The 13,926-nt window shown below is 39.4% G+C and overlaps 1 protein-coding gene across 5 annotated transcripts in view; it reads right to left on the bottom strand.

The window, feature by feature from the left end:
- tns3 (tensin 3) overlaps positions 1-13,926 on the bottom strand; it is a 408,973-nt gene that overhangs the window by 126,407 nt on the left and 268,640 nt on the right. For all 5 annotated transcript variants that reach the window (XM_080209166.1, XM_080209150.1, XM_080209158.1 and 2 more), the window contains 3 exons: positions 10,811-10,933; positions 1,501-1,565; positions 983-1,066 (listed from right to left, as the gene is read on the bottom strand). In XM_080209166.1, coding sequence (XP_080065292.1) covers positions 983-1,066; positions 1,501-1,565; positions 10,811-10,933 — 272 coding nt within the window. The remainder of the gene's footprint in view (positions 1-982; positions 1,067-1,500; positions 1,566-10,810; positions 10,934-13,926) is intronic.

Genomic DNA, 13,926 nt, shown 5'->3' with positions numbered 1-13,926 from the left:
CAACATTAACTTGTTAAGTTGGACCTAGAATCATTCAGGTGAACTGTGAAGGGCTGATAATGCCTATGGAACTGTACCTCAGCGTCAATGTTTCGATAGATGATAAAAAAAATTTGAAAATCAGGGGACAGAAAATACTTTCAAACAAGACAAGGTAAGGTTTTCCGGGATTTGCTTTTTAACCATTGCATTTAGCAAATTTGTTTAACTGCTTTTTGTTAAATAAAGAACCTCTGTAATTATCGCACGTAGATCAACAGTGTTGATGCTACATCACGATTTCAATTTGACTGTATTTTAGTGATTTGTTTTTTTCTAATAATAAGTTTCATTTAACAAGTGTTCTATTAGATGAATGTGTTAATTTCAGTTAGCCCACTTCAGCACTATAGATTCTAAGCAGTCTACGTAATGGACTGCAGATCAAACTTGGGATGGTGTGCATAGAATCATAAAATCCTACTGAGCAGAAGGTGCATGGCTCAAACTCATGCCTCCAAGTCGTTGTGACAGCCCTAACATTTTTAACATTCATTTCCTTCAGAGAGAATTAAAACAAGCAGGAAGAGAACAGGAACAGTCCTCCAGAGTTCATTTCAGCCGCCTCTCATCACTCTCCAGATGTGTGCACAACTGCTATATATTGAAAACACACTTAATGGGGAACAGGGGAAAACAAAAATGTTAATGTATTTTAACAAAATTCAATGCCAACTCTTTATAGAACAACTGTAACGACTTTGAATTCTTCTCTCTTTATGATTAAGATGCTGGCTGCTTGATTTTCTGATCCTGCCTGCTTGATTTTCTACAGCCTTAAATTCTACTCCAGGCCAAGGGGACGCAAAGTTTGTTCTTCACCTCCACTTAAAAATTTTCTAGAGAACACTGAAGTAACGGTTGAAAGCTCTGACGACAGGATAACTATTAATTGTAAATAAAAACTCAACAAGGATCAAATGAAACAAGTGCACACACTTACCGCTTTTGTGAAGGCTGCATTAAGGCAGAAACTTTATCATCATAGAACTTCTTCATAGCAAACCTGTCGAGAGCTTGATCAGCACTGTAACAATAAAAGGTTCACAGAGTGATGGCTGAATAATCAGCAGCTGACAACACAAGGCAAAATGAATACTGAAGAGGCGAAACAGTAAGAAAGTCAGGAGGAACTGCTGTTCAGATGGGTGGCAGTAAAATGGAGCCATTTGTAATGTTCTAGTCCTGAAGTGGCACAGGTGGACCTAGATTTAGAATAGATCATTTGCCTGTCAACTCTTTTAGTTGATATCCATTGTGCAGCATCAGGTAGGGACAAAGGGAGGAAACCTTGAAAATAAGATGAGGTGAAATAAGGGAGTGTTAACTTAGTGAGTTTTGCAAGCAAGCTTTGCATTTGCATCCCAATGGTTCAGATGGGAATGAAAGCGAGCCTTTGAAATTATAAAGACTGTACAAACTGTAGAAAACTAAGAGCACTGTTCAGTTTGGGTTTGTTACCTTGCCGAAATGTTGGTGAAGTGCATGTACGATGAAATAACCACTCCTATTCTGCCTTTTCCTCCCTAGAAAAAAGAAATTTCGCAAGTGAAACAGTTTCTGATTAACTCCAAAAGGAAGGCCGTAAAACAAGATGCGCAAGCTATTTCCATCATTTGTCACAGTGATATCTGTAAGAGTAAAGGAGCATGTACAATACCAAGCTGGGAGATCTTGTTTACCCTCGTTCAATTGTGGGTGGAAAGTTTCTCAACTTAAAGTGTCTTTTGCAACTAGATGATGATTAAAAGCAACAGTCTACATCGTCATTACAATGATCGTTATTGAGTGAGGATTAAGCGAGCACTGAAAACTAATTTTATCAAATGAATAGATAATTTCCCAGGAAAATTAATGCCCTACCATAAGATGCATTGCTAAATTATAGTTGACTTTGTTATTTAAGATCGTAATTATATAGAGGTTTTATGCTAGGTGTCCAACTGCTGGTTTGCAAACTGATTGAAATGAATAAACTAGACATGAAAGTATTCGCATAACTAAACAGCATTAAATGCTATCTGATTTTAACAGGACGGAACATCCAAAGCTTTCAGTCAAAGCAAAGAACTCCCACTTTAACACAATTAGACCATGACTCTATATTCTGGGAAACTGCACCATTTCCACCCAGTTCATGAGATGCTCATGAGACTTTGCTTCAGATCTTTTATTCAGCTTCTGGTATTTATATGAGTCAGACTTTACATACTTGTCAACTTTCCTTCCTTGTTATTTCAGATTGAAAACTCAATCAAAGCCAGGAGATGGACCTCTTGAACTAGCTTGTCTGCTCTAAGGTCTGGGCCTTTCTCGGCAGAGAGCACTAAGGATGGTGATACTTCATTGAAATGGCCAATCGTCATGTGTGAACTGAGACAACAGGTTATTTGACCAGGATGTCATCACACATGACCCCAAATTTCAGTATTCAAATCCAATAGGGACTAATATCAAAGATGGAACTGAAAGCTAATTACCATTCTTCCCTTCCTCAACTGAAGTATTGAAGCAACTGAAATCCAGTATCATCAGCTGAGTACTAACTACTAGGCGAGCAGGGAAACACTTCTTCAAATTTTTGGATGAATCCACTGTATACAGCGGGACTGTCCAATCTCAGATGCCCCACCACTACTGTGAGCGAGAACGGAGGATTTGGCACTCAGCCAAAATTTTGCTCACTGCAGCAGAACTAGAGACTCCTATCCGCAGGTAAGTTAGGAGATCTCTGGCTATGGTTTCTTCTAAATGGAATGCTTCAATATAAAATGCAGAAATAAATATATAGTTAGCCCAGCTCTCCCATTTAAAGCTTTTAACAAAACGTTTACTGCACAACTACCTGCAAAAATAACCTCAAGAAAAGCAGCACACTTGGAAGTGTTATTACTTTAGAGAAAACATGTTTCTCCTGAAAGTTATATCGCATTATTTGAAATTGCACATCAAATTGATAACCTGCCAAAGTGTTAAATCCATGCATAATTAAGAAAAAAAATCATTAGCATCACAGTGATCAGTACTCTAGCTGATCTAGTCATTCACACATGGACAGGTCAAACAGATTCAGTGCCTTGTTTTCATTCAGCCACAGCTTGATCCAGAGATAATACATCTGGTGATATTAGATCTATTTTGTAGATGGTAGACACCTCCTAACTGCCCAATACCTCTCACTATCTAGAAGATACAGCTCTGGAGTACGATAGAATACTCTCCATTTGTCTGCATGAATGCAGCTCCAACAACACTTAAAAAGCTCGATACTATCCAGAAAAAGCAGCCTGCTTGATTGGTACCCCAACCATCGCCATAAACATTCACTCACTCCACCTCCAACACATAGTGGCAGCAGTGTGCACCAACTACAAGATACACTGCAGCAACTCACCAAGGCTCCCTCATCAGCATCTTCCAACCCCACGACCTCGACTGCCTAGAAGGACAGGGACAGCAGATGCATAGAAACATCACCACCTGCAAGATCCCCTCCAATCCACACACCAATCTAGCCAAGAACTATATTGCTGTTCCTTCACTGTTACTGAGTCAAAATCCTGCAACTTCCTTCTGAACAGCCCTATGGGTATGGCTACACCACATGGACTGCAATAGTTCAATAAGGCAGCACACCCTGACCCTGATGGTCAAAAATGCTACCTAGCCAGTGACACACACATTCCATGAACAAATAAAAAAGACTAACCCAGAGTGAAAAGAAGGTGGCACAGAACCTCACTGGATTAAGAAGCTACCCACCTAATGTTGATTCAGCTCCTTCTCATGGTTTAAATGCCTTAAATTGCATGACTACTCCCAACAAAGCAAATATTCTCCAACTCTAATTCAAATCTATTATTATTGAAATATGTTATAAACAAAACATCTCTTTGCAAATTAATTAAGCATTTCCTCCCAATTCTAATATTTCCAACATGGATTTGTGCTTTTCTGGAGCACACATATCTAAAGGCGCAGTATTTTCAAAATGATAAAGGGCAAGAATGAGCTAATAAAACTTCCCAATCAAACAAAATAGCATAAACATTGTTCAAACTTTTGAGTCGGCAAGCCCTAACACCCAGTCTTAGCCAGGTGCGAGATATCTCAGCTCAATTGTTCAGAAATCTGAGGCACGTTGCCAAATCTCTCCTTGCTGAATGGACATGATCAATGCATGTTGCTCTATAAAACGCAATGACAGTAGGAGTTATTGTAAGAAGACAGTCTTGCATTCCAGGAACAGATGATCCATCATCAGTGTTTGCCTAGTTCCTTATGTGCATGAACAGAATCCCCATTCAATGCAACTTAAATATTATATCAAAGGAGGTAGTGGCATAGTGGTATTGTCATTGGCCGAGTAATTCAAAGGCCCAGGGTAATGCTTGGGGGCTTCAGGTTTGAATCCCACCACAGCAGATGGTGAAATATGAATTCACTAAAAATCAAAATTCAATAAAAATCTGGAATTAAACATCTAATGACCATGAAATCATTGGCGATTGTCATGAAAACCCATCTGGTTCACAAATGTCCTTTAGGAAAGGAAATCTGCCATCCTTACCTGGTCTGGCCTACATGTGACTCCAGGCCCACAACAATGTGATTGACTCTTAAATGCCTTTAGGGGTGGACAATAAATGCTGGTCAAGCCAGCGATGCCCACATGGCATGAAGGAATAAAGTAAATAGCATCATCACACTGCCAATTATTTTGTTTTCCATCTTATCAAGTAACTATTCAATGCAAATAGTTTATTGTCTCAGAAACTGATATTGAAGATGCATAAACATACGGAAGGCAGCGATGGGGGATTCTCTGGGGCCTGAAGACTTTTATGTCATATTAAAAAAAAACAATGGGCAGTATCACTCACTATTTCTCCGTCACACGTACTGTGATGGTGGGATAACTGAAAGAGAGGTCTGGGGAAGAAAGTAAAAGGAATAAACTGACTCTTACTTCGTACCCATCCCCAACTGTAACAGCCTTCAGTACATGTGGTCAAATTGCTATTCTTCCTATGTCAGCCTTTACTATGATGTTTCAGTAGATTATTCAGCTTTGAGACAAGGCAATGAAACTTAGCTGTACCCTCACTGAACATGAACATGTTTTCAAGGAGAAGCCAGAAAATCATAATCCAGTTGTTCTTTCACTCTTGCATTAACAGAGATACTGTAGTTGATATGGTAGCACTCCAATTGCTATTGAAACCAAACTAGAACTTTTCTATTTAATGCTATGTATTAATGAAGCAACAAATCTTCAGATCTATACTTCTGCACGATTCATTCCTCATGTGCGCAAATTATAAACTTTGTAGGTGCTGAAGAAAATAAGGAATAATAGCATGAAGTACGCAAATTGTGATTTCATATATTTTGCTTTAATTGGGCACAAAAGGCACTATATGCTAACTTTAAATGGAGATCAAACACACTGATGTTCCATACACTGCCTTCGTCAGCCTATCACTTAGCCAAATGTGTCACAGCTAACTGTACTCCAGCTTCCAACTTTAGTGAGGTCTCAGAGGGGTTAAATTTTAAATCAGACTGCCTAATTACTTTCCTCAGAAGTCCAGGCATTGACAAAAATCAGTTACAACTTCCAAAAGAGTAGAGGAGATTGCAAACAAATTATCGCAGTGTTCCCATGAAAGCCAGCACAAAAGAGAGAATAGTTTGCTGTAGCAGACAATAGAACAGGAAATGGAACATTATTCCCAAGATGAATACAACAATTCCACATTCTTGAAAGATTGCACCTCTTGAATCTCACTGACTTAGAAATCTAAGACTTGCCCCACGAGTCCGTTCTCAATTCTCGCTTTTAGTACAGCATTCCACCAAATATCAGATGATTTACATTGTATCCCTATTCTCCCAAAGCATTTTATATGTTGTGCACCAGCAATTAATTTAAAAATTGCTCACAAACTAATTAGAATACAGCTGGAATCATGCAGAAGTTACCTTTTATGATGCCTACAAGTCTTTCCCAAATATTAACTTGAACACATGACACGAACATTTTGTTACAAGTCCTGTGGGTGATCAGCATTCTTAACAGAGCTTTCCTTTGGAGATGCTTAATCACCCTTGTTGCCTGTTCTGCGGTTTCATGTTCATGATTCTAGGGCACTTAATTCTACCAGTGCCACGTACAATCAAAAGTACACAAAGTTTTATGACATCTTTCTGTGTCTGCATGGGTTTCCTCTGGATGCTCCGGTTTTGTCCCACAGTCTAAATATGTTCTGCTTAGATGGATTGGCTGTGCTAAATCATCCCTTAGTGTCAGGGGGACTAGCTAGGGTAAATGCATGGGGATAGGGCCTGGATGGGATTGTGGTTGGTTCAGACTTGATGGGCCAAATGGCCTCCTTCTGCACTGTAGGATTCTCTGATTCTCAACCTTTCCCTGCATCTGTACTTGCTCCAAAGCTGCTACATTTCTTTTCCCGTTTGAAGAAAGTCACGGACCTGAAACATTAACTCACTTGATGCCCCCAACAGACACTGCTGACCCTGCTGAGCATGTCCAGCACTTTCTGTTTGTATTTCGGATTTTCAGCATCTCCAGCATTTACTTTGGCATTAGTGTTATTTACTGTGGTGGATCTGCAGCTCCAGTTCAAGGGTAAACTATGAGGTACTGACATATAGTGACTGATTGGTGTGTGAGTAGGAGAGGATCATATGACTCTTGCACAGCTGCCAGGAGAAATCTTATAAATTGATTTCCTGACAGTATTCCCTTTATTTATCTATCTCATTGCATGATAAAAGGAGAATAATGAAGAAATTATCTTTGCTTTAACGATTAGAAAAATGGTAAGTAATGAACAAACAAGTTTGAAACTTAGGATTTAATATCTTACGATAAAAGTTAAATTTAGGCGAGTTGAACCCACAAGAACATTTTGACCTTTATTTGGTAGGTCATTCTACTCCATTGAATACTCTTTTAATTTCAAAAACTGTACAAACAAGATGCTTTGCCAGGTGCCCTAAGCCACGTGAAGTGGCCACATTCATACAACCATATTCGGTCTCCAGCTGTGCTATCAAATATATTATATAATGAAATTTCCACAGCACTTTGACGCATTAAAAAAAGAATACCAGTCTGTAATGAGCCAGAATTCTTTGGAGAGTTTAATAGCCACACCCTAAAGATTTGAAAAGTGCAGAGCACATGACAGGTGTTGGAAATCAAGGCCTCGAGCTGCTTGGCAAATGAACATTTTGAAGACTTGAGGTTGCCAGATTTTTGTTGGGTAAGGTTATGAAAGCAGGATGGAACAGATATTTATATCATGCTTGATCTAATGTCATGGTGGAATCGGCTCAATGGCATGAATGGCCTACTCCTGTTATGTTTCTATTTCCTACATAATACTGCAAATGAGAATCCGATGGAAAAATGTAATTGCAACTGAATTTCTCATATGAAACACTCTAAAGCTGATTTGTTTGTGAATGAATGAGAAATGACTCTCCCAATGCCCTGTTGCATAGAGGCAATCCATAATGTTGCACCAAACCAGTCTAGAAAGTTTCAGGCTTACTTCTTAGCCTGCTTCCAGTTGGCAGAGTTTAACTGGTGGTTGTCATAAGATTGTTACAGCTGATATCTCTGGGCAATTGCTGAACGGGGAGCGAAGGGGGAATTTAAATTGTCAACAAATATCCCAATAGGAAAAGCACGTGTACATATATTGTAAGGAGTGAATAAAGCTTGCCTTTGATGCCTGTTATGTCAAAAAATGCAACAACATTCACTGAATGGGCTTGTACATGGGGTGGCACAGTGGTTAACACTGCTGCCTCACAGTGCCTGGGACCCAGGTTAGGTTCCCGGCAGGGGCCACTGACTGGGCGGAGTCTGCATGTTCTCCCCGTCTCTGCGTGGGTTACCTCCAGGTGCTCCAGTTTCCTCCACAGTCCAAAACATGCGCTGATTCGGTGCACTGGCCATGCTAAATTCTCCTTCAGTGTACCTGAAAAGTCACCCAAGTGAGGCGACGAGGGGATTTTCACAGTAACGTCATTGCAGTGTTAATGCAAGCATACTTGTGACAGTAATAAATAAGCTTTAAAAACTTTAAACAGGAGGACTACCAATTTACCCTGGTGTGAAAGCATAAATTTCACTTTCAAAAGAATGTAAAATTGCCAACTTAAGGTTACAAGAAGTTAGCTGAGAAAACTGGTTTTAACATGGTAAGGTTTTCGTCATAAATTGGTCACTGAAGAGCTGATAGAACAGCAATGTTTTATGCAATCATTAGAAACGAAGGGATTGCACAACTAACACAAATGTTCAAATATTTCTTTAAAAAGTGCAAAAGACAAGATACACAAAATTCTCTACCACAGAAGCCTATAGAGGCCAAACCAAGGGGAAGCGATGGCCTCGTGCTATTTTCGCTAGACTATTAATCTAGAAACTCAGCTAATCTTCTGGGGACCCAGAGATGGAATCCTGCCACAGCAGATGGTGGAATTTGAATTTAGTAAAAATTATCTGTAATTAAGAACCTACTGATGGCTATGAAACCATTGTTCGTTGTCAGAAAAACCCATCTATTTTCTTTAGGGTAGGAAATCTGCCAACCTTACTTGGTCTGGTCTACAGCAACATGATTGACTCTCAACTGCTCTCCAAGGGCAACTAGGGATGGGCAATAAATGCTGGCCAGCCAGCAATGTCTATGTCCCACAGATAAATAAGGAAGTGTATTCCTAGATACTAAAAGCATCCAGAAGAATGGGGAGAGTGTGGAAGTATGGCACTGAGATAGAGAATCAGCCATGACCAAACTGAATGGCGGAGCAGGATTGATGAACCAAATGTTTCTATGAGTAAATGGCATTCAGTTCTTTGCCATAATGGGACTGATACAAATGTTAGCGTGCAATAATTGTCATAAACAACTTGTCTTGTTGCCACAGCACTGACGCCACACATGGAATACAGTTGCAAAATCAATCCATCCTGAGATACAACCTTTGATTTCTTCCAAATATGGGAGAACCGACAGGCATAGAAGAATGAGAGCAAAACTTCAAGGAAAACATTCATGGTCTAAAATACTTTCTCATTCGTTTCGCAAGTTAACATTTCTGAAGTTTCATGTTTAGTAAAAGGACCTATTTTAGAAAACTTTCAAACACAATACTTTCATACTCTAGATATATAATGCATAACTGCACTTGGCTTGTCAGAGTCAAAAACAATAAACACAATTGATTTTTGAAGGTATTGTCCTCCTTTCCTGACTGGTGATCTATGATCAAATACGGTTGCACAGTTGTTGGCCTCTCAACAGTACTTTACCTAAAAAGGTCATTATTTATGAACCCTGACATTCAATTATTTCAAATGTTAAGCATTTCTTGTCCCATCTCCACACTGGTGTGCCTTCCAGGAAGCCAACGAGGGAAAATAATTTGGTCAACATTTCTTGTTCCTTGTCTGATAACACAGAAACCAGAAATAAAAACAGAAAGCGCAAGATGAACTCAGAAGATCTGGAGGTATCTGTGGAGAGAAACACAGTTAACGTTTTGAGTCCAAATGACTCTTCTACAGCTCTGTTTCTCTCGCCACAGATGCTGCCAGACCTGCTGAGATAATCCAGAATTCTCTGTTTTTATTTCAGATGTCTGACATTCACAGTTTTGTTGTTTTTGCTTTTATTACGACATAGGAACCAGTCATGGTGCCACTTTCACCTCGCCGCCACCCACCTTAGTCTTTGTTGCAGTGCTGAAACTGGCTAATTCAACACCCACTACGGATCAAATCAAGTTCAGTAAACAACAAAATTGCTTTTATTCAGTATGTTGAGTTAAACACTTCAATTTAAATTTGTATAGGACTAGGTGATACATTAGGGTGAAAGAAATTGTCCTTTCATCTCTGAGACTTGGCTTTGAAGGCAGCAACGACTGATGGATTACATTCTCTATCTCTCACTCCCTCCCTCCCTCTGGAATCTATAAAGATCCAAGAAGAAATAAGATCTTGTTATCTCAAATCAGTTTTTGTAGCGACAGGTCCCTAGCACAATCCTATTCGTGATTTGTCACAAACTAAGTTTGTAACCTTACTCAATCCTGGCTAGTACCTGAATCAAAGTGATTTCTTTGAGGTTGTAACCAGGAAAAATTGGTAAAATAATGCAAACAAAACTTAATTCTTCATGCACCCATGCTGCATTTGAGCTTGAAGCAGTTAAACTAAAACAAACAGTACAAAAAATATACTCCATAGTACTATAGAAAAGTTAGAGTGCAGAAGGAAGCTATTCCATCCATCTTGTCCACGCCAGCCCGATGTCACTCAGATGCGCTTTCTAATCCCATTTTCCTGCATCCGGCCCAAAGCCCTGCACCTTACAGCACTTAAAGTGTAGATCCAGATACTTTTTTAAAAAAAGTTTAGAGTCTCTGCCTCCACCACTAACTCGGGCAGTGCTACCTTCCCTTAGCTGACTGCAATGACGATAGGTCTTTGACTACTTTCAAAACAGCCATGTCCATCATTTTGAATGACATTTCCAATCACAGAAAATACTGGAAAATTATTTCTGTGGCATGATAGAAAATGTCAATTTTCAAAGCAGCAAAAACTGTTCAGGTGTTCAAAAAACGGAATCAGACAAAACCAAGTTCCACTAAATAAAACAAATACATACAAAACAAACAGACTTAAATATAAAAGTGCAGCAATAGTGTGGAATATGCTTACTCTGCAATGGATAACCACCACATGAAGTGGGTCACTGTTTAGCCACGTCTCCATTGATTTGCATATGGTACACATTTTATCCAGTGGTGGTGCATGAAGGTCAGGCCAACCAACATCCATCACCTGAAACATAAAGCAAATTTTAGTTTTTCCAAGGGTTAACAACAGACATCTGGTAAAGCAGTCATGAAGATTGTGGACCTTGTTTTAAAGCAACACTTCATTAAAATGTCAAGAAAATTTAAAGGATTGAGTCTCAAGTTGGTAAAAACAAAAGTTCATTTTCATCAATTAACCATAAAACTGGTGGGCTCACTAGCAATATTAAATGGAATGTTTGCAGAGCATTAATGCTTTTAAATATTTTGGAATAACATGAATAGTACAGTTGCCAGACTGCATTTTATCACCCTTCAGAATACATTTAAAGAGCTACCTCCAAGTGTGAAGTAATAAATAACAAAGATAAATGCACTTTTTTCTCTTAACCATTTTGCAACCAGAACCATTACTTTCAACAAAATCACAGCTTTTATAAAAGCATTTTTGGAAAGAAAAGGTTACTTTAATGTATAAGGGGCCATTTGTGTTGACAGAGTTTAACATCTAAAATGGAAAAAATGACCATAAATTCCCAATGAAAGTAACGGGAATTCCTAAAACATGTGGTTTTAACCAACTTGATCACCCATTGAAAAGAACGGAAATTTCTCAAATTCTTAGAAATGAAAAGGGTAAAAGTCAGTGTAACAAGGGAACTATTAAAATTATGATGAAAGGTTGAATATGTTGAGCTGTTACAGAAAAACAGAAATATGAAAATTGAGGTGACTTATAGCAGTCTTAAAGATTAAGGACATTGATAAAGGTGATTCAAAGACTGTGTACTGGGCTGAAGGGGTCAAAAATTAGAAACATTTTTAAGACAGAAAGCTTTTAAAACAGAAACAAAAAACCCCCACCAAGGTTAACTGCCATATAGAAGATGTAAATGTGAAAGATCATTGGAGAAAACATTGTAAATCATAAGATGTATTCAGGAAGAAAGAAGGGAACAGAGTGCTGTATGAGAAAGCACAGATGGAAAGCTGAAATCAGATAAAATATAAATTTTGCTGGTACTCCTACATTTATTGTATTTCTTTAGCAACACGATATGCATTCTCCTATATAGAGCCAAAATTGATAATCTTCCTCTTTATTTCACCAATGAGAATGGAAACAATGAAATAGTTTGAAACATCATGGGCAGGTCCATTTTCTCCATCAATGGCAACCCATTTAATTATTGCAGGAGAAATATGCCCATCAGAGGACCTGATCTACATTAAAAATTGCAGGAATGTAGAGGTCAAAGGGTCAAAGACTTGAAGAAAATAATACTAAGTATGATCAGCATGCCTCCTTTCATGTAAAATATCATTAGGATAGGAACCAAGCTTTTCTAACCGTGTTGTTTTGGACCAGCAAGTGTGGAGCACAAGTATACGCTGCATTGCCAATATCTTCAGTGTTTCCACTTCTTCTGAATCATTACTATAGTCATGATATGGAGATGCTGGTGTTGGACTGGGGTAAGCACATTAAGAAGTCTGACAGTAAGAAGGACGTGGAGGCTTTGGAGAGAGTATGGAAAAGTTTTACCAGGATGTTGCCTGGTATGGAGGGTCTTAGCTATGAGGAGAGATTGGGTAAACTGGGGTTGTTCTCCCTGGAAAGACAGAGAATGAGGGGAGACCTAATAGAGGTGTATAAAATTGTGAAGGGCATAGATAGGGTGAACAGTGGGAAGCTTTTTCCCAGGTCAGAGGTGATGATCATGAGGGGTCACGGGTTCAAGGTGAAGGGGGCAAGGTTTAACTCAGATATCAGAGGGACGTATTTTACACAGTGGGGGCCTGGACTGCACTGCCAAGTGGGGTGGTGGACGCGGACATGCTGGGATCGTTTAAGACTTATCTGGATAGCCAGATGAACAGACTGGGAATGAAGGGATACAAATGAATGGTCTAGTTGGGCAAAGAGCGGCACAGGTTTGGAGGGCTGAAGGGCTTGTCTCCTGTGCTGTAGTGTTCTTTGTTCTTTAACATCAGGTTAAAGTCCAACAAGTTTATTTATTAACAAAAGCCACTAGTTTTCGGAGTGCTTGCTGCCCCTTCATCAGGTGAGGTAAGAATTGGGGCTCGCCTGATGAAGGGGCAGCAAGCGATCTGAAAGCTAGTGGGCTTTTGCTACCAAATAAACCTGTTGGACTTTAACCTGGTGTTGTGAGAGTGTTTACTGTCATTACTATAGTGCAGGAGGCACCATAAAGGCAAGGAAATTCAGGGACAGAACCTTGATCTGGCTACTTTCTGATCAACTGCTGTTTCATTAATTTGAGGTTTGTGCATAAGAAACTGTGATTTCATGTTGGGGGTCTTCATGTTAATTTAAAGGCACTATCATATGTGAATCAGCTTGTGGCATGGCTAGGGGTAGCTGCAGTGTCCCAAGCATCAAGACAGGTACTGTGAACAGTCTGCTTTTCAAGGAGCTGGTAGAGGCTGTGGGAGCAGTTGATAAAGAAGTGAAAACACAAGCATGGCCATGAAGAATATCAGCTCAACTGTGGCTTATAGCAAGCCAAGAGGCTTGTGTGTTTTGCTGCCAGTCTGCCTCCACATTGCTGCAAGAGAACTGGGGTGAGGCATAAATGACACAGTAATAAACAGATCTGCCATCGAGACGTGTAAAGTAAACCGAGCATTCCGCAACATGTTCTCAACCTTCTGAAATATTTGTTATTCAAAATCAAATATGAAGACCTATCTCTACAGTATCAGCTTGCCTGTTAAGACTGACTGAACCTGAACAGGAGATTAAGAGTCAATATTTCATAGGGCAGTTTGACCTGAATTGCATCCAGCACCATTACAAGAAATATGCTCTCAGAGTTCTTTGACATCCACTTGCAGGAAAGTTTAGAGTGACGCATCCTTCTTGGGCACGGGCCTTAGCAGAAACCAAAAATTCCATGGGGGAACATAAGAATGTAGTTCTACCCAGGAGTAACATGGAGCAAGTGATTAGCAGCAATCTTTCTTTGTACTGTTCCCATTTTGGAACAGGGCAGA

The sequence above is a fragment of the Carcharhinus amblyrhynchos genome, chromosome 2 (assembly GCF_965287045.1).
Source record: "Carcharhinus amblyrhynchos chromosome 2, sCarAmb.v2.hapA, whole genome shotgun sequence".
Classification (NCBI taxonomy): Eukaryota; Metazoa; Chordata; class Chondrichthyes; order Carcharhiniformes; family Carcharhinidae; genus Carcharhinus; species Carcharhinus amblyrhynchos.
Note: the sequence above shows the minus strand (reverse complement) of the source record. Positions and strands in the feature narration are given on the sequence as shown.